Below are 25,410 nucleotides of genomic sequence, written 5' to 3'. Positions count from 1 at the left end.
GAGAACTGCAGCAGTGTGTTCTTGCTTCAGGCAAGAAACAAATCAACCCAAAAAATAGAGGAAAAAAAACTCAAAAATGCCAAAAGCAATCACTAGGACTTCTCTGACATCTCATGCAAAACAAATTGCTTCTGGCAATCATTTACCCCTCCCCTCCTTTTTCTGAAGCAACAGGCATTAATTAAAAAGAGAACTTCAGTTTGGTTTCCTCTTCTCCGTTTGCTTCCTCGGATCACTGCTGTTGCTGCGACGACAGCTGATACAGCAGCCGCAGCTGCAACGGCACCTACTTTTTACACCACCTGCGGCCTTCACCGTGGCACCCCCTACTTGGCAAAAACAGCTATTAGCCCTGCTCGGAGCAACTGTTGGTTTTAAATCCATACCTACACTGAGCTATTACAGAGTGTTGACATTATGGGAACGTCACAAGCTAAAAGAGAGAAAAGTGCATGTTCCTGTTAGTTCAAGTAATCCTGTTCTTGATATACATATAATCACAAACGATTTGAATACTTCGACTCTCTCTTTCAATAACACCACTTTCTCAAACATGTATTTATAGAACTTATTTTAATTGCTCTCTTCTAAGACCACAGGTCACCAAGTTGTTTTCTGACTGCAGCTTTCACGAAACCAACACATTATTAAGGGGATGTAACATAGAAACACATTCTTAACAACACAAATATCTCGAAATCGGATCCACCATCAGTATGCTGGAAAATAAATTTTCAACATTGCAAAGTACTAAATGGATAAAGTAGAAATATCAACAGCTTTCATCTCACTATATCAACTCGATCTAATAAATGCCTATACAACTTATTTTGGCACCGTAGTGAGGGTGAAAGAATCTATTATCGTATTAACTCTATAGCTCAGATCTAAAAGTCCATGATGTTCAATTGTTAAAATAAAAATTTCCACTGGATTGTTGCTATTATACACCAAAAAATTTGCTTGGTTTGGTATTTACATATAGATTTCCAATTTATCCAAGGTAACCTTTTTTTAGAAAAATGTACTGGAAAAATGAAGCAAAATAGACTACTGAACAGAGATGTGGATGCCAAGCAACAAAGGAGAATATGGAAAGAAAACGAAGGCAGGCAGCAAAAATTAACCATAAAGATCAGAAGAAACACAGGGAAAAGATAAATGATAAACATCCCACTAACTACTGCTAAATTAGGCCTTCATCTCAAAAAGTATCTAATCATATAAGCATCTCTTAATGAAAATGTTATTCAAGAAAACCAAGCAAATCATTATAATAATAAATATTCGGATAACAGCACCCACTAAAATTGCAACATTTAAAATGGATTCAGTCTATCTGATGCCATCATGACATGTGGTTGGAACATTTGCAACATAATCAAATTTTCTTGTAACTTCATCAATACTATCTGACAACCTTGTGAAAACAAATGAAAGATGTTCATAACATGACCACTTTAGCATATGACAGGTAGAAGCTGCAACATCCAGCTATAACATCAATATATGCTGAATATCACTAAAAACAAGAGGCCAGGCCAACATTAAATAGTAGCATAAAAATGATGATCAAGCAAAAGAATGAGAACAAATCCACCCTACACCTATGATTCAGATTATACTAAATGATGCACTATGATGAAGACAGTTTAAAAGCCTAAAGAACTTCATAAATTGTTGAAGATTTTTCTCTACCTCATGGTTTGACCGCTTTGCACTTCAGCCCCACTAGTTTGGCAGATCTCAGACTGTGCTTTGTTCATATACAATTCTTGGTTCAGGATCTAATGCCATCAGCTTAATATTCACGTGGACAGAATGAAGCTAACCAACATGTCACTCGCATGGACCCAAGTGACAAACATCAATGCAGCATGCTAATGTATCAACCACATGGCACTAGGCAGCACACACAGATCCTAAGGACCCATGTCGTGTTGCATTTGTTGCCTTTATATAACATGTGGCATCTATAAAACACATGAATGCAACATAAGCATCACATAGATACCGAACCAGTGCTAATACATGTAAGATTTTGATGTCTATCAGAGATGGAATTAGATGCCTTCATATAATATGTAACCTCTACATGGACGACATATGATGCCTATGTGAATTTGATAAAGAAAAAACTGTTTCATGGAGGTATTTGCCAAAAAATGAACAAGAAAAACCACGGGGCCTGCCAGGAAAACAACCAAACTACAAGGGAGAAGGCGACATTTCCCCTACTTTTAGGGTGATATACAATTGGAACAGACATTGAGGTTCATCTCACACACAAGAGAGATGAAGAATTAAATTTCAGATAAGATTGTAAGCGCAAAAGAATGACTAGATTTAGTTTATAATATTCTGATCACACAGAACTACAACAAATATGGAACATGAGTTTAACAATTCCACCTGCTTCTCTAGGAAACAATTCAAGAGAGTTCTATAAACTCCTTAGGCAAACCCATGTCTGGAAAATAATATTTGGCAGAACTTAAATAAATTTGCAAGAAATGAACTTAAATAATTTTTTTTACTATATGGTCTCAGACCAAGTCCCTCTTTCATCCATAAAAATGTCAGCACAAAATGCCAAGATACTGAATTTTAGAATTTATATCCACAAACAATACATATGATACTACGTACCAGGTGGTATACTGATCTGTACAACGTACATGTTCCGGTGCTGATCCTTGGTTTAAACAATATTGAGATCTCGGTCATAGTGACTATTAGCAATAATCACAAACCAACCGCTAGCAAGACATTAAAGTCTCCTAACATTTACGGTTCACTTAGAGTATCTGCACCTCTTGCATATGACATCTTTCGGTTCGAATAAGCAGTACATACAAAAGGAGGTGGCTGTGGCATCATTAGAACTGCTCAAGCTAAAGACTACTAAAAGGTCTCTCTGCGTGATCGCAGACCACCAAGAAGTTCTTCCTTTCTGGACTTTTCCTTGCTAATATATTACTGATTTAACTTAGAATATCACCAACAATTATCTCAAGAAGATCACCTTGAAAACAGTCATCAATAGGAAATCATCTTCAAGAAGATGAAGACAATTAAAATGGGTCTTCTTCTTTATAACCGAACTGTGTCAGGATTTCCCTTCTTCATTGCTTTCTTTAAGTTTCTTCCGTCACGATCCACTCAATTCGATTCCACGATGAGAAATCACCAACCTCAACCAACTTCTCACACGTTATCGAAGCAATCTCCATCGTAAGGTTTCGAAAGAAACAAGACAGCAAACCCTTAGATTCCGGTACCAGCCCTAACCCAGAAAATCACCTCGAAAACTGTCATCAGTAGGACATCATCCTCTCTGGTGGTGGAAATTCTAAGAAGATGAAGAAAATCAAAATGGCTCTTCTTCTAAATAGCCAAACCATTTCAAGCTTTCCCTTCTTGATTGCTTTCTTGGATTTTCTTCCATCAAGATCCTTTCAATTCGATTCCACGATAACAAATCACCAACCTCAACCAACTTCTTTCTCTCACCGTTATCAAAGCCACTCCATCGTAGGGTTTCGAAAGATCCAAGATAGCAAAAAAACCCTAAGATTCTGGTATCAACGCCAACCCCACCCCAGACGAACTGAAGAAAAGGCATTCCAGATCGTAAAGAAGGAAGAAACAGCGAATGCAAGATAAAAGGATCCAAAGATTACCGCAAAGAAGCGACTGCCGTCCTCGTTCGTCGGCGCCGATCGAGATGGAGAAGATTTCTTTCCGTCTATTTTAACGACCCCGACGCGATTGGCCTCAGCGCCTTCTCCTCGCGATATATCTACGTTCTATATGCGTGTATCCACGTATTCGGGTAGCATAAGCCGTCTGATTGGGAATGGACGGTCACTTTCACCATCGCAATGGAGGAGCACGGTCGTCTCAGGAGATATGATGACACATGATCGAGTAAAGTCATGTTAGTTAGCATGATTCGCGTGGCCGAACATCCACACGAGTTCACGTACACGTGTACGTTTCCGCGATACAAACACCTCCGTGCACGATTTACCGTATAATCCCACGGACAACAATATATATATATATATATATATACACCTCAGTAAAAATGAATATGACAAAGCAACTTTAACATGCGGTCTTTTGCAGAGTGGCTGAGAAATCACATGCTTAGGTTCAGAGAGATCGTCCTTACATACTGCTGCTGCGAACAATTTCCAAGGCTCCATGTCCTGTGACGCTGCGTCTGCTGCTGCAATCTGAGTGTCGCGTTCATGTCCTCCAATTATAATCCTCTCAGAAGACATCGCACGGTTGTTCGCATGCTGCAGGCTAGCCATGTGTTTATTACAACCTGCATCAAAGCTTTCCTTCTTCTTCTTCTTCCTCCTCCATCTCATGCTAACTCAGAAACCAATTACGATACCATCAACAAAAATCATGTTCAACACAGTGGCAATGCTGTTCCACTTGAACATACTAAATCCTGTCACTTGCACCAAAAGCTCAATAGAGTATGTAGCCTTTTAACTGAAAGACACAGCTGGGGATTTTTTTATGTGGACAACTTGTACTTTTTGTAATTCAGATGTTAATTCTGGTTGAGACACATCAAAATCAGTTTTGATCGCTGACTTGCTGCCACTGGCATATCTGAGATCATAATATCTTTTTATAGATATCAATCCGAGATCTTCTTTCGTAGATTATGCCGACCAAAAGTTGGCTCAAAGAATCCAATCACCCTCTTTTCCTGTTTTGCAGTAGTACATGACAAACATCACCGAGACATGCGGCTGATTTCTTGCACAAATGATGTTGCTTCAGTCCATTCTGTCCTCCGAATACAGACTCGAGGAAGTGAGGAGCTAAACATACAAACCATCTTATAGATGATGAGACCATGACCACCAAAAATCCAAGCAGATTGTGGTGATCCAAGGAAAAAACACCCTCACAAATTAAATAATGTCTTCTTCTTCTTCTACTTCTTCGTTATCTACTTCTTCTTGGGATATACAAACTATAAGAATTGTAGGAATAGTCATGCAGTCACAGCAGCCGGCAAAGATGACAGGCGGAGGACGCATTCGTCAAGAATTGCCTTCTCGGACTCCGATGGCCAGAATCGTGGGTCCTGCGATGCTCGCCGGAGTCCACGAAGTTCTTGAGCCGTTGCATGGAGAGGTTGAGTGTGTCCTCCGACATGTTGGCGAAGCAGACGCGGAACCACCCCGGTTCGTCGCAGTGGCACGAAGAGCCCGGCGAGATGTTTAGTCCCACTTGATACACTATCTTCCTCCACAGCTCCATCTCTCCTTTGAAGGTGTCGGACTTGAGCAGGTGTCTCATGTCCACCCAGCAGAACAGACCCGCGTTGCTCTCTAAGCATCTGATCCCGATCCTACGAAGCCCTTGCACGAGCAGGGCGTGCCGTTCTTTAATCCTCCTCCGGTTCTCGAGAATGTACTTCTTGGTGAACTCATCGTCGGAGAGCAACGCTGCGAGGAGGTACTGAGTCTGAGAAGATATCAGACCGAAGCTGGACATCTTCGTAGCGGCAGACACCACCGCGTCGTTGCCTGAGTAGATTGCACCGACGCGGAATCCCGGGAGACCGAGACCCTTGGAGAGGCTACACACGATGTGGACGCGGTGGGCGACGTCGTCCCTGTCCTTGATGGCCTCGGCGATGCTGACGAATTCCGGCGAGTCGAAGCTGGTGCCCGAGTAGATCTCGTCGCTGATGAGATGGATGTCTTTGGCAACGACAAAGTCGATGAGGGTGTCCAGTTCTTGCCGGGTCATGGTTGTGCCCAATGGGTTGGAGGGGTTGGTCACGAGGACTCCCTTCACCCTGAGGCCACGCTTCTGCGCGTGTCGGTGCGCTGCTTCGAGGGCCACTTTGGTGACTCGGAAGCCATTGGAGCTGGAGCAGTGGATGGGAACGATCTCAGCTCCGGTTCGCCATTTGAGGTCCCTGTCGAATCTGTCACACACAAGTTTGAGCAATGCGTGCATGCCAAGAGTAGTAGTAGTAGTCGTCGTCGAGGTTTTGCTGTCGATGCATACCCTGGATAGTATGGAGTGGGCAGAAGGAAAGCTTCTCCGGGCTCGGCAAGGCAGAACATGAGTGTCTCGTTGGCAGAAGTGGCACCAGCAGTCAGGACGAGCTTGCAGGGCTCGAAAGTTACTCTGTTTCCTCGTACTTCTCCCATGAATTTTGCCAATGCCTGCGGAAGTACGCAATGCAGGGATCGATAAGAAATCAAACCATTTCTTCTGATATGATATCCATGATTCATCTGCTTGGGTTTATAGACTTACGCTCTTGAAAGCAGGTAAGCCATGGTAGTCCTGGAACAGAGCAAGCTCCCGGAATATTAATGCGCCGTCTTTCTTGAATCCGGCGGCGTCAGGGTGGGTGTGCAGCCACGACTCGATAAGATCAAAGCAGAGCTGCAAGCATGCATGACGAGATCGTTAAGCATGGGATTAGTTTGTGTATGAGCGCAGAACTTGTTCGAGAGAGAACCAACCTGGTTCTCGGCAAGACCCATCTGAATCATCCCTCCGGGGTTCGTGATTGGATCATAGGGGTTCTTCTCGTACTCCTGCCACCCTAGGAAGTACGAGGAGTCCTGCCCATGAACGTTGCATGCTGCCTTTCTAGAGAGCAGCTTCTGATTCATTGTGGTATACAATGAAGAGAAGATGTACGTACAGAACAAGACAGAGATTCTGCCCAACAGGGATTTCGAACAGAGAGAGAGAGAGAGAGAGAGATAGAGAGAGAGAGCAGTGGGGTGATGCATGAATGATGGTAACCAAGCTATTTATAGAGATTTTGTGCCAGATAAAAAAAGGGCCACTTGCTGTGGCACAGAGATGAATTGTGGATTACACTGTAGGAGATCTGTTGGGACTATGATGTTGGAGAGAGAGAGAGAGAGAGAGAGAGAGAGAGAGAGATGTTCATAAACAAGCATTCCTATTTCGAAATCTGTGAAAGGATGTGATGCTCGATGAATTGAATAATGGAGTCTGAGAAGAACGCTAGCTGTAGAGATATGTCCACAAGCGATCGAGGAACGAGTTCATTAGTAGTGCATTCTTCCACCTCTCTGTTCCTCTCATCGATTCATTTACATTAAAATAGCGTTTCCTGCAAGCTCCAGTCGTCACCAACACACAGTTGGTGACAGCGGGGATGATCACCTCAAGAACAAGTATGGTGGTGCTGCAGCAGCGTATCAGGAAATTGGAGCCACTCAATCCTCTGTAAGATTTCTGGTCACTCCAATCCATCTCTGTGATAACGGAAGCATTCTGAAGCTGTTTTATGATCTTGACAGAAAGGTGTGCACTCCGACACGCTCGGGTTCCTTTCAAATCAATCTGCTGCAGCAATACGATGAACAGCTATATCAGACACTCTCACGACCCATTTCCCTTTCAGGTTTCTCGCGCACCACACGCCGAGCAGCAACGAAACCGGCGACCGCCGCATGTTTCGCCTCCCTGGTTTGGTGGTGTATGACTTCTGGTGACATGAGTAATCTCTTCCACTATTCAATTCATCGACAAAGCTTTGACCTGATGTTATCAAGGAAACCGGTGTCACACGCTTGCATTGCACATCCCTGAGTCAAACAGAGGAGGAGGCAGAAGGAGGAGTTGTGTTTGGCCTGGCAAAACAGATATAAATATAAAGAAGGCTGACTTTTCTACCTGCGTCAGCCATGGAGAGATCTTCCCATGCAGCTTCCTCTCAGCTTAGTCTTAAGTCTTCTTCGTCACCTTCCACCAGTCGGCCTTTTTTATAGGTTTGGAGTACCTTTCTGCATTAACTCAGAGCCAAGAGGACACTTTAGCTCACAGCCAGGAGGACTGAAACAAGGATACTTTTGAAGAGAAAGTTGACTATAACACTTATTATTCTACCAACTCAGCAAGACATGAGCTTCTACTACTATTATTCAAGTACCTACTCAGTATGTAACAAGGAAGACTACTGCAGAGACTAGGAAGGCATGTTGAGCTTGATTTAATGAATGCATAATGGAACTACTAACCTGTGGGATTTTGCTGCTGAAGAACAAGTCACCAGTGTTTTGCTGTCTTTGCTGCATGAACAAAGGCAAGGATGTCTACAGCATTGCTGGCTCACGGCAAGGCTCAGAATCTGCACACTTGAAATCATAGCGGCCCTGGTTGTCATGTTGCTCTCACCATCCTTTTTTAGGCCATGACATTGCTTACTCTTCTTCCAATTCCTTTGACACACATGAATTTTTTTCCTTGCCAGGTGATCATCCATGTAGGGGAGACTTCTTTCCTTCGTCAACTACAACGACAACGACAACGACATACAACAACTTAGCAGTCCAGTGTAGCAATGACGGATACATTTAGCAACTACATATTGGCTTCTTGTCCAAGTGAGTACAGCAATACAATTAAAGCACTTCTATTTACAACCTAAAACCATGAATCAGAATTGTTCTTTGTCTTGTGATTTTTGTTCATGTAGGCCCATATGAGCTTCAACTTGTTTGACATGAGGAGCATATGACGTTGTCCCTTGATTATTCAAACCCTTGGTCCTGTTCATAACTTTATGTTGACATGGAAAGGCTGTTACATGCTGCAAACAACTTCAAGAAGAAGCTTTCTTCACCTTGTCGATACATATTGAAGTATTACATTCTGCAAACAGCTCCAAGAAGAAGTTTTCTTCACCTTGTTGATACACATTGAACCCTCAGACACTTGTATTCACCAATGCCATTTCAGTTTGCATCTAACTTCGGTCTCTCAACCTTAATCAAACTCGAAAATCCATGAAGTCAAAAACAAGGATCTAAGGTTATTGACCCCAATACTTTCCTGGCAAAGCTCCAATTTCACCTGCCATAATTTCATCCAGACAAGAAAGGGCTCGAATCACAGGCTAACCCTGGGAAGAGAATATAACAATGAAAAGTTTGCTTATAGTATTGAAGTCAATGAACTATATTATCCATGGATTTGCTTCCGATGAAATCAAATCAAATTTGGTTTATCTCCAGCTTCACCTTAAGAAATTTTGAGTTTGATAAAGTTCCAGCTTGCATTATTAGCTCCAAGTTGGATCTTCGGGATCCAGTTCCACATCTCATCCACAAAGTTTAATCCACATGATGTTTAATTGGCCAAACTCTTCCAATTTGGAGAATTTGACCAAACACTGATACATCTGTACACATACAGCACAATTTATACCTTTACAAGGTACAGGAGAAGCCGAATGATGGTATCATATTCCTGGAACTTTCAGTAAATATTTCCTTTACCAAATAAGAAATTATCCTGCATCCCATCTCCTAACCTTTCCTCTCCAACTGAAAACCACAGCCAAGAATAAACTGAACAGGTTAAAGATATAACACAAACCATGAAAGATCTATAAAGCCACCACATTTTCTCAAAGATGTCAGTTTCTTATCTTCCAACTCTGCCACTAAAATGTTCTATCATTAACTAACTTGCTCTAAAAGTGTCGTTAATGATTCGGACAACTTGACAAGTACAATGAAACATTTATTGAAACCAACCAAAAGTGTGCAGTGTTAAGACTAACAGCCAGTAAGGTTCCTTATTCTGGATTCAACCCTGAAAGTATGTGGGTTTGGTGAGGTCATGTTATCAAGGCGAGTTTACTGGGCTGACACCTTACTATTTACAACATCAATAGAACTGGTTGGTTGGTTCAGGACCTTCAGGTTGACCTGATAGTGCATGTATGTTTAAAACACACATAGAGACTTGATTCTAAGATCCATAAGAAAACAAATTTATTAAACAATTCCTTGCAAAAAATGCAATATTAAATGATTCACTAAAAAAGTAAATTGTTACATCCTTGACGTGGGATCCCATGAAACAAGAATCACGATCAATCCATATCGAAAGTTAAGATGAAAAGCAAAGTATGAATAGCTCCCATGAAAATTGTACCTATTACTTCTCAAAACTTCTGAATTTTTTAATTGTAGAATTTTTCACTTGAGGATCCTGAATTCATAATGAACGAAGAGGATGATGATGTAAACATCATAAGCCTTGCTAAGCTCATGCACTGAAGAACAGTTCCTGAACATTTGCACCTCTCAACCTAGCCATTCCATTCATTCACAGGATTTGGACAATTTGATGAAGCAAAGATGCAAATTACTGTGAAAAGCTCTCTTGCAGGAGATTGTGGCACTTGTGCAGCCAATACCCTTCATAAAAACATTCATAATGGTACGTTCTTCAGTTGTTAATCCAAACCACCACTTGAAAACCAAGAAATAGGTCAGATCTTCATATTGTAATGGTGCTCTATTCATCCAAAACATGATACAATGACCAACAACAGCCAGCTGGCAGATAACAACACTATCTGGAATAGCAATATTACTTCATACTTGGTAAAGTACTTGCCACAAGGAGGAACTGAAAAAATCCATCCTCCAGAGATGCTGGAGAAGATGCACAGAGCATGCCAATATCATCGCAGCAGGAGAGGCCTACATAGGAATTGGAACCAGGAGGGTAGCTGGGGATGGGGCTAGAAAAAGACATTGGTATCATGAAATCAAAAAAAGAGAGAAGGCCTGCAATTAAATTAAGGCAGCCTTACGAAATCTCTATAATTGAGATTCTCACATTAAGGTGTATAGGACTCTTCAGTGTCGGGATCTAATTGACCAGAAGGGCCCCGACCCTGACGGTGACTAAATAGCTGCCTGCAACTCTTTTCCTTTTTCCTCTCCCTCTGTGCCTTAGCCTTAGCCTTTGCCTTCTCTTCAAGGTCTCTCACCCCTCGCCTTTTGTACTTTTTGAAAGTAATGTGCCTCTCCTCTGCCATTTTCCTCACCTTTTCAGTTATTTCTACTGCAATTTGCCGGTTGTACAGCTTCTTCAACCCCTTCATGAGTTTCGCAAATGTGTCAGGCTGAGGCATTAGCCCAGAGTCGAGCATATCCAAACAATAAGAGCATGCCTCTTTGACATGCTTCTTTGAGAACAAAGCATGAATCCATATAGTCCAAGCATACACATTTAGATCACAACCATTGTTCACGATGAAACCCCAAACCTCCTTTGCCAATTCAAGCTTCTCAGCTCTCAGTAGCGCATTCAGTAGGTCCTTCAAAATGCCATACTGTGGGGCGGTCAAGAGGCCTCGTCCCACCATATCTTTGAAGTATGTACATGCCTCGACCAATGAACCATGCTCGACAAACCCATGCACCATGATCACAAAAGTATCAAGGCCCGGACTAATCCCACTTGCTTCCATCTCATTCCAGATAGCAACGGCTTGTTTCAACTCCCCGAGCTTGCAGACCAATCTGATAACTGTGTTATAGATGCCAAGATCAGGAAGACAGCCAGCATTGGACATTCTACTCATGAGCTCCAAGCACTCCTCCAATCGATCCTTCTTCTCATAAGCTGCAAAGATGTGAAAGTAAGCACTCGAATCAGGCCTCAATCCTTGCTCCGCCATTTTGTCAAGGAACTCATATCCTCTGTCAATCTTCCCTGACCTACAAAACCCACTAATGAGAGTGGCATACGTCACGGCATCCGCTGCACAATTATTACGCCTCATTTCCACAAACAGCCACATAGCCTCATCCATTCTGTCCCTCGAGCAAAGTGCCTGGATCAGGGTGGTGTATGAAACCACGTTAGGCTTGCATCCCTTCCGCCCCATCTCTTTTAGGAGCTCATACCCATCCTCCATCTTCCCGGCAGCAGCAAAGCCACCCAGCAAAGTGTTAAAAACAACCACATCAGGCTCAAAGCCAGCATTTTTCATCTGAACCAACACAAATTTAGCCTCCATGAGCTTCCCCAGCTTGCACCAGCCGTAAAGAAGCGAGGTGAAGTGCTTCAGGTTCGGGGGATACTTCTCCTTCAAGTCCTGGAAGAGAGAAGCTGCCTCCTTTACACTACCATTCTTGCAGAGAGCGTCCAAAAGGCAGCCAAAGACATGTTCGTCGGCCTCACAGCCATAGTTGGGCATTTCATCGAGCACCTCGACGGCCTTGGCGACCATACGGGCGGCGGCAAAGCGCCGGATAAGGCCGACGAAGAGGTCGGAGGTGAGGAGGTCAGGGGTCTCGCGGCGGATCTCATCGACGAGAGCCCAGGCGGCGCCGAAATGACGCATCTTGGAGAGGACGCGGACCATGGCGCGGCGGGCGGCAGGGGACGGGGGATGGTCGGGGCAGCGGGAGGCCCATGAGAAGAAGCGGAAGGAGAGGGCGCCGGCGTCGCCGCAGCGGCCGATGACGCGCTCGAGGAGGCCAGGGCGGAGGGAGACGCCGGAGTCGCGAAGGGCGAGGTCGAGCTTCGGCGGGCGCGAGTGGAACTTGCGGAGGATGCGGTAGATCCTCTCGACGTCGGCGGAGAACTCGTCAGCGGCGGAGGTGGTGACGGTACGGCAAGGAGTATGGCTGAAGGGAGATCCAGTTACGGGGATGGCGGAGGAGAGGGATCGGAGGACGACCAATCTTCTCCAACAGCAATAGGAGGAGACCTTCTGCATTGCTTTGTTCCCCCACGCCACGCCCGCAGAGCGGCACATTCCAAGTGTCCGTAAAAAAGGCTTAGCAATCTCTTTTATTCCATCCACTCTTATCAACCTCTTAATTTCTTTTTGCAACATATCACAATCTTTAATAAATAAATAAATAAATAAAAAGAAAAGGAAGAAAATTAGGATCTCAAGAGATGTAAGACTATTATTTCATGGTAACTTACCACATAGATATCCGATCAAACGGATCCCGTCAACATAATCGAGTTAGCTCTTCTTCTCACTCAACTTCACTCTGATCGTTGATATATTGTTGCCATAAATCAAACAGATACTTGAGGAGTCAAAGTGCAACTGAGTTGATGTTGGGTTGAGATAAACCACAAAAGCTAGTCAAAATTACAGTACAATTCCCAGCAATCTCGGCTTACTAGACCAGTAGCAAACATCACTTGCATTCCCATAAATGAAATTTTAACATGGCACATGTGATAAGGGCAAAGATGCTACAGATTTGACTCCATATATGGGCACAAACATTTTCCACTGTTTCAATTAACAGGAGGAGCTCTATAATATGCAGGGAGAGTAGCAGGGAAGAACATTTGCCTGACGCCTTCTGCTTTAATAATCGGGAAAATGATACCTGCTGCACCCTGCCAAGAAAAAAATGGATATCCACATCTTATAAAAAGAATCTAAGACAAACTGGAAACTCCGGATGTGAAAGGCGCCACAGAATCATTACTTACAGAAATCAGTCTAGCTCCAATCCACAATCTCTCGAGCGAAGGAATGGGCAACAATAGCCGGCCAACTCCATAGATAGCAACGGCAAAGAAGTGCGCTACCAAACTCAGGGGGCGGGGATTAAGACCAGAGATTAAAGCAATTGGCCCACTTGAGAAAACACCTCCAAGGCTCAGATAATCGAAACAGGCTTGTCGCATTTCATTCCTAGCTTGATCGGGTGATGCACTGAATACCTTGTACAAGGCGCCTGCCAGAGTGTTTATTGTAGAAGCAACCGGCTGAAAAGAAAAGAAAAAGCATTTACACCCACGGTGAACAGAAAATTCGAAAGATTCGGAATGAAACATGGAAGTCCATGACATAGCATAAAAATTTGAGTATGTAAGGAGAATACGGTTTTACTTTCCGCAAAGTGTAGAAGGATTCCAGGTATTTGCAGAGAGCGGCAGCATCATGAAGATCATGCAGAGGCTTAAGAAGATTACGTAGCACGACTATATCAGACAAGGCCACTGTCATTCCTCCTCCGGTCAGAGGATGGCGCATATTAAATGCATCGCCCATCAAGAGGGCACCAGCTGTTGGATGAGGAGCAGCTGGCATGCTTCTGTTTGGCATAGTTCTAATGCTTCCCTTGTCAATGGCCGCTACAAAAGCATCATGCAGTTCGGTTGGAACCTGAAACGACTCATAATATGTAAACATATCTTATATGCTGCAAGAGGGAGAGCTATACATTATCTGATGGTCACAGGAATAACTTCGCAAAAGGAAATTCCAATAATGTAACAAGAAATTATGGCAATTTGCATTACTAACTCAAATGTACCTGAGGTGCCACCATCGTCTTCAGATAATTTGCCATTTCACCATTAGCAATAGAAGGTACCTTCTGTCCAGGTACATCAACCAAACAGCGAATCTCGGTGCTACTAATTGGGTAAAACAATATTGGTGAAGGATTTGCTAAGATAACATGCCCATGATCCGGAAAAGGAAGTTGGCAGTTCTCTAGAACCAAACCAACAAAACAAGAAGGTACATCCACCTGTAGGGAAGAAATTTATCAAAGGGATTATGTATGTCATGCAGCACTCAATGGAGGACAAATGTGCCTTCTCTAAGTGTCACGAATGTCAAATAAGATGCTTGAGAGAAGAGCAAGAGCAGGGCTTGAAACGGAAAATAAGTATGACCATTTTACTAAACTTTGAACAAAAATGTCAAAATAAACATTCAGTTATTAAAAATAGTTCTTTTTTACCTTAGGAGAGCAGAGTGTGCGCCTCAGATTCGAAAAGCAGCCATCACATACAATTGTAAGAGGTGAAAGAGCTTTGAATTCTTCACCAGATTTGGTCTTGTAGACTACCCCCTTGACTGTTCCATTTTCTTCAATCAAGGATGTCACGGTTCCCTGTTCCAACCGAACACTGGAAGAAAGGTTTGATGTAACTTTAGCATGGCAGTAAAGAATCCAAAAACATATGAGAAGTTTAATGTATGAAACTGAAATTTTAACGTGTTGAATTGCATACTGATGATACTTTATTACATCCATATCGTGAAAGAACATTTTTTTACTCCATTAAATCAGCTCATTGTGAAGAACTGAATAAGTATAACATAGGATATTTAATTGTCAATATTAAACATGCAATGAAAATCTTTACTGGATAAGGAATCACACTGAATTATCATTTCTTTCCCAATTCTCTTTTTCTATAAGAAGCATGGCTGAGATTTCCCAGTTCAAAAATTAGATAGAAGTCATTTTCAATATTCTTTTGTAAGTTAATACGAATTCAACAACAACAATAAAGCCGTGAATCCTAACCTTCATTTACTACCCTATCCTAGGTGCTTTGAATAGTGTAACATCCCGATTAATCCCACGTCAAAAGTGGGCAAAAACTATGATTGGCTTATAAGGGCCTGAAGAGTGTCAGACTATCAACTCCAATTTAACTATCTTGACCACTGATTTAGGTCAAACAAAGTTGATAGGCTAATTAGCCCATAAACTTATAATTAAAAATTTACCTTCCATATACAAAGCATAACACCAATCAACAAAAAAGTTATACCCACATTTCATATGAATGCAATATGTTATTGTTTTGAACACGGACTTATAACTAAAACAAATGGTAAAAAGTTTTAAAATGGATGAGCGATTACTTAGGCAAGGACGCTGCCTTCTCTCTCATCCTTTGGATGAAACGCCCATTATGGAAGCTCCTCCCAGCAATGTCTGAATGGAATTTCTCCAAAGGGTATGAGAGTTTGGTACTTTTATCATCTTTAAAAAGAGCATAACCAAGGACTCGCTGAGCATCAATTTCATCAACACAGTCTAGAGGACACAGGAGGGAACACAAATATTAGAAAATATGTTGCACTCAGAAAAAACATCTAGATGCGAGACATAAATCAAATTCTCCTTGACGGCAAAAATGAAACTAACATTATAATAAAAGATTTGGAAGTTTTCAATCAAACAGAGATCATGAAAGTTTGGATGCAGCTAATCATTCAAATATATCCAGAATGATCAGTTTGATGACTTACCCTCAAGGCCTAGCTCTAACAATTTTAGGTAGCCTCCTGGTTGCAAAAGTTCACCAACAATTCTGTCAGGCTCAGACAAATCCCTCTCGATGACATGCACACGTCTACCATCCTACACAATAGTTTGTTCAGAAAATATGAAACCACTTGGTAAACTTCAATCTATCTGTAGCACATTCTTGACTAATAGAACTAAGATGCATACAATTCAGACCCACAGAGAGAAATTAGAATGATTGATCTAAGATGCGTCAAATAACAAACAAATGCAACAAATGGTAATAGATGCATGCAAAAAAGATTGGAATGTTAGACTATGACAGTAATTTCATAATCATCAATAGTACACTTTTGCACCTTCATCTTCCATATAATGCATTATTCTAAGCTCTATTTTTTCTTATCAAAATATGGATGCATATGTGTGGCTTTTGTTGTTACTTGTTAATAAAGCTGTGGTAATCCTATTAAAATTCTTCTGACCCTAGAAATTCCAAAAGAAAATACACCTTTTCCTTATCAATCAATAGGCGATTGTCCTACTTCTAGTAACTCAATTGTCAGTAGGAATCCATTTTAATGAACCTAAGTTGTTTTAACTCTCTTTTTTTTCTCTTAATGAGTACTATAAGGCAAAGATAACATATAGAATGAGCAATATATATAATGAATCAATCATCAGAAATGTAGAAATCCAAAAATCGAGAGGCTTTGCGGAAGTAAAGGCTAAAAGGCCATTCATATTATTTTAACCCTGCACCGTATTGGTGGCTACAAGAACTCCATTCACCCTATCAGTGCATGCTTGCTAGCGGTGGAACATATTCCAACCATGTAAGAACCCAGTCTAAAGGCGAGTTGAGGATTGATGTTCTTTGAGTATTTACTTTACTCAAATTTACATCCATGGATTCCATTAACCATTTCACCAAGGGAAATAAATTCAAGAACAGGGAAGGAACAAACTAGCAGGCGGGTAAAAGAGAAGCTCCACAGACGCAAGAATCGCAACAAACGGGGTACACGTCGCAGAAACCAAGTCTTTTCCTTTCTTGATCCGTCATCCGCATCCCACATGCACAAATGGGAATATGGGAATCCACAACTCCGATGAGAAAAATTAGGAAAAGAGGAAAATACAAAAGAAACAGAAGATCTAACCTTCCCCAGCGCGTAAGCGAGGGCAGAGCCGGCAACGCCGGCACCCACGATGATAACTTCGGTTCCCCCGTCTCCGGGGACCGCCGGGCCGGAACCACACTTTCCAGCAGTACGACGCGCCCTCCCCTTCCAGCCATGGAACCCTACGTGCAGGAGGAGGAACCCTAGGATCGAAGCGACGACGGCTCCCAACAGGTATTGATCCGCCATTGTCTTCTCCCCAAGAGGAAACCTTCTCTTGCTCTCCCTCTTTTACCCTCTCGTTCTATCCTGTTCTCCGACCATACCTCGCTATCATCAATAAATAGAAACAGCGGGACTGTGTATATATGTAGAAAATGTTGCATTTTACAAGCAATTAACGTGGAAGAATGGTCAAAGTTCAACTTATGGTCCAACTTGGCTTCAATCCGAAGCCAAATCTGCCAGTCCAATGAAACCAGCTGTTTCCTGGTGGAGCCGTGACCATAAAGGGGGCGTGTCGGGCAACGAACAAGACTATCTGATTACTTGCACGTTACAACACGCCGCACGAATCTCCACGTTGGAGTGCTTCAAGATCTGTGCCCGGGGTAGGGCTTCACACTTGTGGCGGTCGGTGCTGCAGATTCCCACCAAATCAAATCATTATCATGATCGTGTTTGAGTGGTGTTATGGAATTTGGAGCGGATCGCCACACCTTGCAAAATATCACAAGAGCAAAAGGCGGTAGACCGAGAGAATTGTCCACGTGGCTTCTCCTATGGAGAATAACGTGTACGCTTAGGGCGCCCCACATAAGAGGGAGAGGATCCCCTCCAATTCGTACCGGTTCAATCATTTTATTCTCCCAAATCGATCGTGCGTTCCACCCGCTTTCGAATCCCAACCGTTCAATTGTATCGTTCGCGTGGACGGACAAATACCACACACGTGTCGGTATGGGCCGCGACGTGGGTTGATCGTGACACGAAAGCAGATCGAGTGAAAGCATTAATTTGCATGGGAAAGGCCCATAAGCTTTAGTACAGACAGGCGGACGGCTGAGATGAAAAGTGAGTGTGGAATGGACGGCTGAGTGGCTTGCCAATGAATCTACCACGTCAAGGTGGGCTCAGCCTTTGGATCCACTGGCAAAAGATCCATTTAATTTTATATTTTCAGCTGATTTAAAATCAAAATTAAATCAGATTTTGATTTTGATCAATTTAATTTTGATTTGATTTTTTATTCGAATAGCTAAGGGGAAATTACTGATAAGAGGGAATGCCCAACAGCATGGTCGTACTTGCACCAATAAATCTGACTTGGTGAAGGAGAATATATATATATATATATATATTCATGGTGGTGGCAGGCCATCATCAGAGTGTGGGTATGGAAGCTGCATTATAGATGCTTGGATTCCTTAAAAACCCAAAATAATAATAATAAAAAAATAAAACCAATTATACAAACTAAGTCACAAAGAAATAATATTTCAGCAATTTCAATTGCCTTTATGAATATTGTTTCATCATTAATATTTTGCCTCATCCCTATGTACAACTGTGGCAAATCCAAGGTGGCATTGGTTCCCTTGGAACAGAGGATAGTAGGCCACAGGACAAGACATGATTCTGTACCTCACTCGTCTCTCTCTCTCTCTCTCCTGCCTCTGATCTCATGGCAGTGCCTACTTGAGGTGGTGATCTCCGTGATCCTGCAGCCTCCACACAGGAAAAGGATAAACTGGCCACTGCCTCTGCCTCTGCATGCCCTCTTGAGCTGCAACCATCGATTTTGAAGTCGGGGTCAAGTCTTTCTATACCAATTGTATCTTTACTCTACAAAACATGGAGCTTTGTTCAAACAAATCAAAAGAAATCATGGATCAGCACAGCGAACGTTCGCTGCAGCTTCCGACATTTCGACGGACTCCTTGTACGAATGTACTCCTCCCCATCCATCACATTGTTTTAGCTCTTTAGACTCGAATAGATTACTCTTACCTCAAGGAAATGGAATGATTTCTTGGATTAGAACACAATTTACTGATTGATTAGTTTCGTCGCCAACTTCGGTATACAACAGATTTAAAAAAGATCATTTCTTTTCGTGGAGAAAGCAAAAGAAAAAGAAGAAGACGATGAAGAGAAGAATGAGAAGACATGAACAATAAAAGAACAAAAAGGAACAAACTTTACTCTTGGAAGAATCAGAGGGTGCGCCAAAGACGGGATTTTGATGTCGCGTTCATGGTGGAACGGATCAGTAGTCGGGCATGAGGTGGGAGATCTTTCCCTCCTCGCCGGGCGTCATGGCTGCCTGCTCCGTGACGCGAAGCCAGATGCAGACGGCGGTGAAGCTGAGGACCAGGCTGAGAAGGCCGCTCCCGAGCCCAATCCCGATAATGGCGAGCACTGATAGTCCCCTTGGCCTTATTGGCGGCAGGGGGTAGCCGTACAGATCCCGGTTGCCGACGAAGGAGCTTGCGTTGAACCGCGGCAGACCCACCGCTGGCCCCGAACGGTTGGCAAGCAGCACGGGGATGGGGCCGGAGAGGCGGTTGTAGGAGACGTCGAAGGTGGAGAGGCGGGCGAGGAGGCCGAGCTGGTCGGGGATGGGGCCGGAAAGGAGGTTGGCGTGGAAGTCGATGACGTTGAGGTAGGCGCAGAGGGCGAGCTGCGGGGGGATGGACCCGGTGAGGTGGTTGGAGGAGAGGTTGAGGACGGCGAGGTTGAGGAGGGCGTAGAGCTCCGGCGGGATGGGGCCTTCGAGCTCGTTGGAGGAGAGGTCGAGGGACTGGAGGTTGGTGCAGTTGGCGACGAAGGGGGAGATGGCGCCGCCGAGGGCGAGGCCTGTGAGGGACAGCTTGTAGACGCGCCCGTTGTTGCAGGTGACGCCCTGCCGCAGGGGGCGGCGAAGTTGGATCTCGTCCAGTTCCGGAGGCTGCCGTTGGGGTCCGTCAAGCCCCGCCGCAGGTTCGACAGGCACGCCTCGTCGCCGGATTCCGCCACCGCCGCCGGCGGAAGGAGGAGGACTAGCTGTAGCGCAAGGAGGAGCTCCACCCACCACAGCGGCGGCGGCGGCCCCATTGGACGGATTGGGGGGGTGGGGATAAAAATGCGATCTTTGGTCCTATTCGCTCGTCTCTGCTCCGTGTTTTAAGTTATCATCATCTCCGTTGACCTGATCCAGACCCGGATTCTGGTCTATGGCGGAGGACTGAAGATGATCTCGCTACGCTTCACCGTGGCCTGTTCTCGATCGCCGACCGTGGATCTACCATCAAGATTGGGTCGACATCCAAAAACCCGACGCAGCACACAGCAGCGCCCCACTCCGAGAAGGGCGCCCAGACGGCGCATCTCCCCACCCCCACTGATCTCCTCTCGCGTCCCCCACCACCCTCACCCTCGTCGCCGCCACTTGGAACACGACCCAGTTTCGGCCATGGCGCCGCAGTCTTCGGTGGAAGAAAGAGGACTCGGATGTGCTTCTGTAGATGATCTCTCTGAAGCGGCAGCCATGCATGGCCACTCGGCAACTCCTGCGACCAATCAGATGCATGACCATCGAAATATCCACATCAAAATGCTTTGCAATACGAGGAGGACAGCCAGTCCAGTGGATGCATCATCAACAACCACTCCCCAGCTACGTTCTCAGTGGCGTCCCAACATCGACTCGGGTTGTTATCAGGAAGAGGGTGACGGCAATTTACCATGCAGACCTTGCCTTCCTTTCATTGTTTGACCTGACCATCTCGACTGCAGCTGTTGTCCCAAAGATGAGAGATTCATATCTAGCAGTCCACCGATGCCTGAATCATCACAGATTTACTTGATTCATTACATAAACATGAAATCTGTACAGAAAGATGCATAGAAAAAACAAGCAAAATGAGAAATTAATGGCAGCAGCGTATACAGACATTTAACACATGGAGGAATTCGAGCAGTGGCGAAAGGCAGAGATGTTTACTCCGAATGTGTCGATATGTTTCCTCCAAATGTGGAGATAGTGATATGGCACATTTTGGTATCACATGAAATTTCAAGTCTGATGTGGCATATAGCACGCACGTGACGGGCAATAGTTTGTTACCCACTTTATACGAACGATATTATCATGGTACAGTTATCCCGGAAAGCTCAGGGAGATGCCAATCCGTACATGTCAGTCGGCGGTCGCACAAAAACTTAAGTCAGTCGTACGAGAAGTCAACCGCAGTTAATTGACCCTGTATGGCCAACTCATCCTCGCAGATATAAAAACTAACCCTCATTGATCATGAAAGGGGACTCAACTCTCCCTAACTCCACAACAGTGATTTGAACTTCGGAGAGGTTGAGTCGAGAAATCTTCCTCCTAACCTCAACCTTTATTCAGGAACCGACAATAAAACAACAGCAACCCATCAAGGGAGAACTTCGATCGGGAGACGATGCTTGGATTGTAATATGGGTAGATTGATACCTGGTAGTTGATATGGCATGACTAATATTTCAGCAATATGAGGATACTAACTCAGCTATTTCAACTCATAATAGAAGGATATTGACCTAGATAGAATATGAAACGAGCCTTTGAGTCTTTCGACCATAATTTAATATCCTATGGTATTTTGTCACACTATATAAAATTGTACGTATGTTGTGTCGCAAGGAGAATCCTCACTTATTACACAGAGATCATCCCAGAATATTTTTTTCACTAATTAGTCATTCTAAATATTTGACATTCAATAAACTTTTTGAATCCTTTACTAACTTAAACATCAGATAAGCATTGTCGATAATACTTGTATCGCATTATTACAAAACTAAGTGAGCGACACCACCTGCCTTGATTAGTGACGTTCTAAAAAAAATCATAATTAAATTTAAATTATCTTCTCGTTCGAATAATCAAAATATACTTTAACATATTATTAGATCAAAGAAGCTCTTCTTCTCATATGTTATCTATAGCTACGTAAGGGTATATTTGAGAATACATTTAAAATTTACAATGCATATTCCAAATATAACTTGATGTTTGATATATTTTTTTCAAATCGCGCTCGGATGTCATATTAAAAATACTCAAATGTTAATAATATCTCATGGTAGAATTAGCATTTCAGTATTTGTGGGATGCTAACATAATTTTTTAAATTCTAAAAGTACCCTATGACTTAATCTAAAATTATAAAATTATCAAAATGATTTAGTGGGAAACCAATATGATTTATATTTTCACTAAGGTAAATTTTTATTTATTTTTTTTTAAAAAATTATATTAATATATATGATTATATTTTATTTATTATATATTTGACATTATAAATTTTATAAGATTATATATATTCATTTTTATTTATTTAAATAAAAATATGTTTACTTTTGAACAAATATTACAAATATAATTTTATCAATTAATATTTATATTAATATATATATATATATATATATATTTAAAATATACTTTTTATCTATTATTTATTAAGTACTCAAAGTATTCATAAACGTAGCCTAAGTACAAGTCCCGTTATTAATGGATGTCTCCCGGGAGCACAAAATCCAAATAAAATCCGAGCTAGATTCCCTACCTTAAGTGCAGACAGCCCTAAACACAGCTTAAGCTGATTAGAGAGAGAGAGAGAGAGAGAGAGAGAGAGAGAGATTTTTCATGTGCTTTGTTGGATTTTATATATATATATATGGTTTTTGATATGCAACAATCACTCCCGTCTCAGATAGAGAGTGAGAGAGAGAGAGAGAGAGAGAGAGACCGAAGACTCGTACGATGCATGGCTTCCACGTGCCCATTCCCCCATGCACGTTCGAATCCCCCTGCAAGTAGCTCTCCGGAGCAGCAGTAGCCTCAGAGAAGACGAAGGACGAAGCCTTCTTTGCTGTCTAACGAGTGGAGTAGAATCGACAACATCCATGGCGATGAATCATATCTTCACCTCGGTCAACCTATTTCATTCTTGTCTTAAAGGTGATAAGCTAATCACAGAACTAATTTATGTGGTTTGTGATGTAGATAAAAGTATGAACAACATGTTTCTTGTTTTCGTACTGTATAATGTCCATCCTACGATGCCGAAGCATCGAAACAACATGTTTCTTGTTTTCATTCCAGCAATAATGCACCAAAAGAGTACTGCTATGGACGACCTATCTATGGGAAATAGCAGCCATCAGCCAACCTATACGAAAAGTATATTTCATATCTTAATGCAACTTTGTTTGAACATCAATCACATCACATCACCACCCAATACATAGTGTATAAAGTTTTAAGTACAACGATGAGTGGTTTCTTTTGAGCAATAGTACTGGAAAAGACTTATTTTTATCAACCGTAAATATAGAGAGGTACGAAGCTTCCATCACATCTAAAGTGTATTTTTATTTGCCACTATATATACATATATATACATATATATATATGTATGTATGTATAGTTAAGAAGTACATCCATCACATCTATTTTCAAGATTTATGAGTATATATTTTAGGGCGATTTTTTTAAAAAAAAAAAATTTAAAATTATTTTAGAAATACCTCTATGTTTTTAAATTTTCTATCGATGTCAATTTTTTTAATCTAATATCTCGAATACCTTAATGATTTTTTTTTTCTTTTTATATGGACCAATTCATATGGTGTATCAATCCGATTCTAGTATTTTTACACTACTTTATAATATTTCTAATAATATAAAAAAACTATAACATGGTATAAAAATATGATAACATAGTATTTTACGTTATAGTGTCGTTCTAGTAGTGCTGAAAATACTATAACATAATGCAAACCATAATATTTTTTATATTGTTGTAGCATATAATTTTTTTTTTGATATTGTTGTAAACACTATAATACGGTGTAAAAATATTATAACTTGATCCATTCACGATTAAATAACAAGAAAAGAAAGGAAAAAAAATCATGAATGGTTGGCTTTTAAGTCAAATGGTATTCTAAGGGGACGCTATTAGGGAAATAAAATATTCAAAATGTGAGATTTTTTTCTTTCAAAAATTTACCCTATATTTTACACACATTAACACCAGTTTAAATATTATATATATATATATATATATATATATATATATATATATATATATACATGATATATAAAAATATATAAATGAAAAAAAAAAAAAATCAGCAACATGCTAACTGGAAATTTGTATTGTGAACACCGAGCATTGCACACATGACCGGAGAAATCTGAACTGGTAAGTATTCAGAGAATATTGTGATCCCTTCCTCTGAATCAGTGTCAGAGCTTTCGTTGCGGGCACTCCTGTGAAAACACAGACGAGGAAGAAGAAGAAGAAGGTTTTGGAACTACTTAACTCAATAAACCAGATTGCTACAATGATTAAGATCTCCTCACAGAGGTGCAATGAGAGCCCATCATCTCCAGGATTACTTCTTCTTTGATGTCTTCGAAAATGGTAGCTTCTATCTCTGCTCCAATGTCGGAAGCCTGAGGCTGGAACACACCCCATTCCCTCCCCGAGCTCGACATCTCTGAGCCTATCAACTGTCTTAATCTTGTAAACCTCGTCTTATTCTTCTTCTTCCTTCGAGGGATGACGAACTTTCCGGTTGTCTCAGGGGATTCTTCGTCTGCTTCCTTCTCACGGTGCAAAAGATGCACATCCGATCGATCGAACTGCCTCTTCGATCCAACCAGCTGATAGAAGGCAGGAGTGTAAGCTACCTTCAGAAGCTCGTTGAAGATGTCTAACACTTTTGTTGTCAGAGCGAAACCTTTGTTCTTTTCCGTGTCTGAACCAAGAGAAGCAGCAGCGACATGATTTGGTACCGCACACGAGAAACAGGAACAGAAGAGGAGGAAGAGATGGGAAACTCACGGCGGACATGAGGCACAGCAGCAGTATCGATCCAGTGCAAGGCGTTCTTCGTGGCCCTCCTAGAGAACAGCTTGCTGAGCATGTTCTTCACCGTCCCTTCTCTCCTGGTCCTGAAACGCCGGCCGGTCTGCTTCTGTGTCCTCCTCCTGCATGGATTGCCAGGCCAGCAAGCAGGGCACGTAGACTGGGACGCGAGAAGCCTGTCCGAGTAGCCTCGCTCTAGGAGATAGACATCCAGCAGGAACGGCTCCTGCTGCTCTTGTAGCAGCTCGAAAAGGCGCCGTCGGCGGACCTGAGACAGGTAGGCCATATGGGTCGGAGAAGAAAGGTGGGAGGGAGGGAGGGAGGGAGTTCAAAACGGAGAGGAGGGAGGGAGGTGGAAGAACTACATGTCCTCGTGCAGATTCCCCTCGCCTGGAAGTCAGTCGAAACACTGCAATTAATTGGAAGAGGAGGAGGAGGAGCAGGAGCAGGAGCAGGCAATGGAGGGGGATGCAGGAGAATCCAGAGGCAGTTTGTGGG

General features: G+C 42.5%; 3 protein-coding genes, 1 long non-coding RNA gene and 1 pseudogene across 5 annotated transcripts; all 5 read right to left on the bottom strand.

The window, feature by feature from the left end:
- Positions 1-6: 6 nt before the first annotated feature.
- LOC135608252 (uncharacterized) lies at positions 7-3,869 on the bottom strand. The gene is made up of 2 exons (XR_010485460.1): positions 3,684-3,869; positions 7-3,610 (listed from the first exon to the last, which is right to left on the bottom strand). It is a non-coding gene; the product is annotated as an uncharacterized LOC135608252 (long non-coding RNA).
- Positions 3,870-4,782: 913 nt separating this feature from the next.
- LOC135608251 (1-aminocyclopropane-1-carboxylate synthase 3-like) lies at positions 4,783-10,186 on the bottom strand. The gene is made up of 5 exons (XM_065100918.1): positions 8,058-10,186; positions 6,522-7,823; positions 6,310-6,441; positions 6,055-6,215; positions 4,783-5,971 (listed from the first exon to the last, which is right to left on the bottom strand). The coding sequence occupies exons 2-5, from the start codon at positions 6,795-6,797 to the stop codon at positions 5,035-5,037; spliced, it is 1,506 nt and encodes a 501-aa protein (XP_064956990.1). The 5' UTR covers positions 6,798-7,823; positions 8,058-10,186; the 3' UTR covers positions 4,783-5,034.
- Positions 10,187-10,389: 203 nt separating this feature from the next.
- On the bottom strand, positions 10,390-12,918 carry LOC135608249 (pentatricopeptide repeat-containing protein At3g49730-like). Of its 2 annotated transcripts, none has more exons than XM_065100916.1 (2): positions 12,784-12,918; positions 10,390-12,675 (listed from the first exon to the last, which is right to left on the bottom strand). In XM_065100916.1, the coding sequence occupies exon 2, from the start codon at positions 12,605-12,607 to the stop codon at positions 10,676-10,678; it is 1,932 nt and encodes a 643-aa protein (XP_064956988.1). In that variant the 5' UTR covers positions 12,608-12,675; positions 12,784-12,918; the 3' UTR covers positions 10,390-10,675. The 2 variants fall into 2 exon arrangements, with proteins under 2 accessions (XP_064956988.1, XP_064956987.1); XM_065100915.1 differs by having other exon boundaries at positions 10,390-12,696; positions 12,784-12,912.
- An 80-nt stretch (positions 12,919-12,998) lies between these two features.
- On the bottom strand, positions 12,999-17,346 carry LOC135608250 (squalene monooxygenase SE1-like). The gene is made up of 8 exons (XM_065100917.1): positions 17,045-17,346; positions 15,884-15,995; positions 15,494-15,668; positions 14,577-14,745; positions 14,142-14,360; positions 13,715-13,990; positions 13,312-13,590; positions 12,999-13,215 (listed from the first exon to the last, which is right to left on the bottom strand). Exons 1-8 carry the CDS (start codon positions 17,252-17,254, stop codon positions 13,111-13,113), a joined length of 1,545 nt encoding a protein of 514 aa, XP_064956989.1. The 5' UTR covers positions 17,255-17,346; the 3' UTR covers positions 12,999-13,110.
- Positions 17,347-18,482: 1,136 nt separating this feature from the next.
- LOC135606588 (receptor-like protein 44) lies at positions 18,483-20,643 on the bottom strand (annotated as a pseudogene).
- Between the last annotated feature and the right edge of the window lie 4,767 nt (positions 20,644-25,410).

The sequence above is a fragment of the Musa acuminata genome, chromosome BXJ2-3 (genome assembly GCF_036884655.1).
Source record: "Musa acuminata AAA Group cultivar baxijiao chromosome BXJ2-3, Cavendish_Baxijiao_AAA, whole genome shotgun sequence".
Lineage (NCBI taxonomy): Eukaryota > Viridiplantae > Streptophyta > Magnoliopsida > Zingiberales > Musaceae > Musa > Musa acuminata.
This window is presented reverse-complemented; position numbering and strand designations above follow the sequence as displayed.

What these genes read in the sequence shown, in the direction of transcription:
- LOC135608251 (XM_065100918.1), bottom strand. Translation starts at nt 6,797, where the DNA reads ATGCATCACCCCACTGCTCTCTCTCTCTATCTCTCTCTCTCTCTCTCT. An exon ending in TGGGTCTTGCCGAGAACCAG is followed by an intron (nt 6,442 to 6,521) that starts GTTGGTTCTCTC and finishes GCATGCTTGCAG; the next exon opens with CTCTGCTTTGATCTTATCGA. An exon ending in GCTTACCTGCTTTCAAGAGC is followed by an intron (nt 6,216 to 6,309) that starts GTAAGTCTATAA and finishes GTACTTCCGCAG; the next exon opens with GCATTGGCAAAATTCATGGG.
- LOC135608249 (XM_065100915.1), bottom strand. Translation starts at nt 12,688, where the DNA reads ATGTTGCAAAAAGAAATTAAGAGGTTGATAAGAGTGGATGGAATAAAA.
- LOC135608250 (XM_065100917.1), bottom strand. Translation starts at nt 17,254, where the DNA reads ATGGCGGATCAATACCTGTTGGGAGCCGTCGTCGCTTCGATCCTAGGG. An exon ending in GCACACTCTGCTCTCCTAAG is followed by an intron (nt 14,361 to 14,576) that starts GTAAAAAAGAAC and finishes TCTTCCCTACAG; the next exon opens with GTGGATGTACCTTCTTGTTT. An exon ending in CCTTCTACACTTTGCGGAAA is followed by an intron (nt 13,591 to 13,714) that starts GTAAAACCGTAT and finishes TTTTCTTTTCAG; the next exon opens with CCGGTTGCTTCTACAATAAA.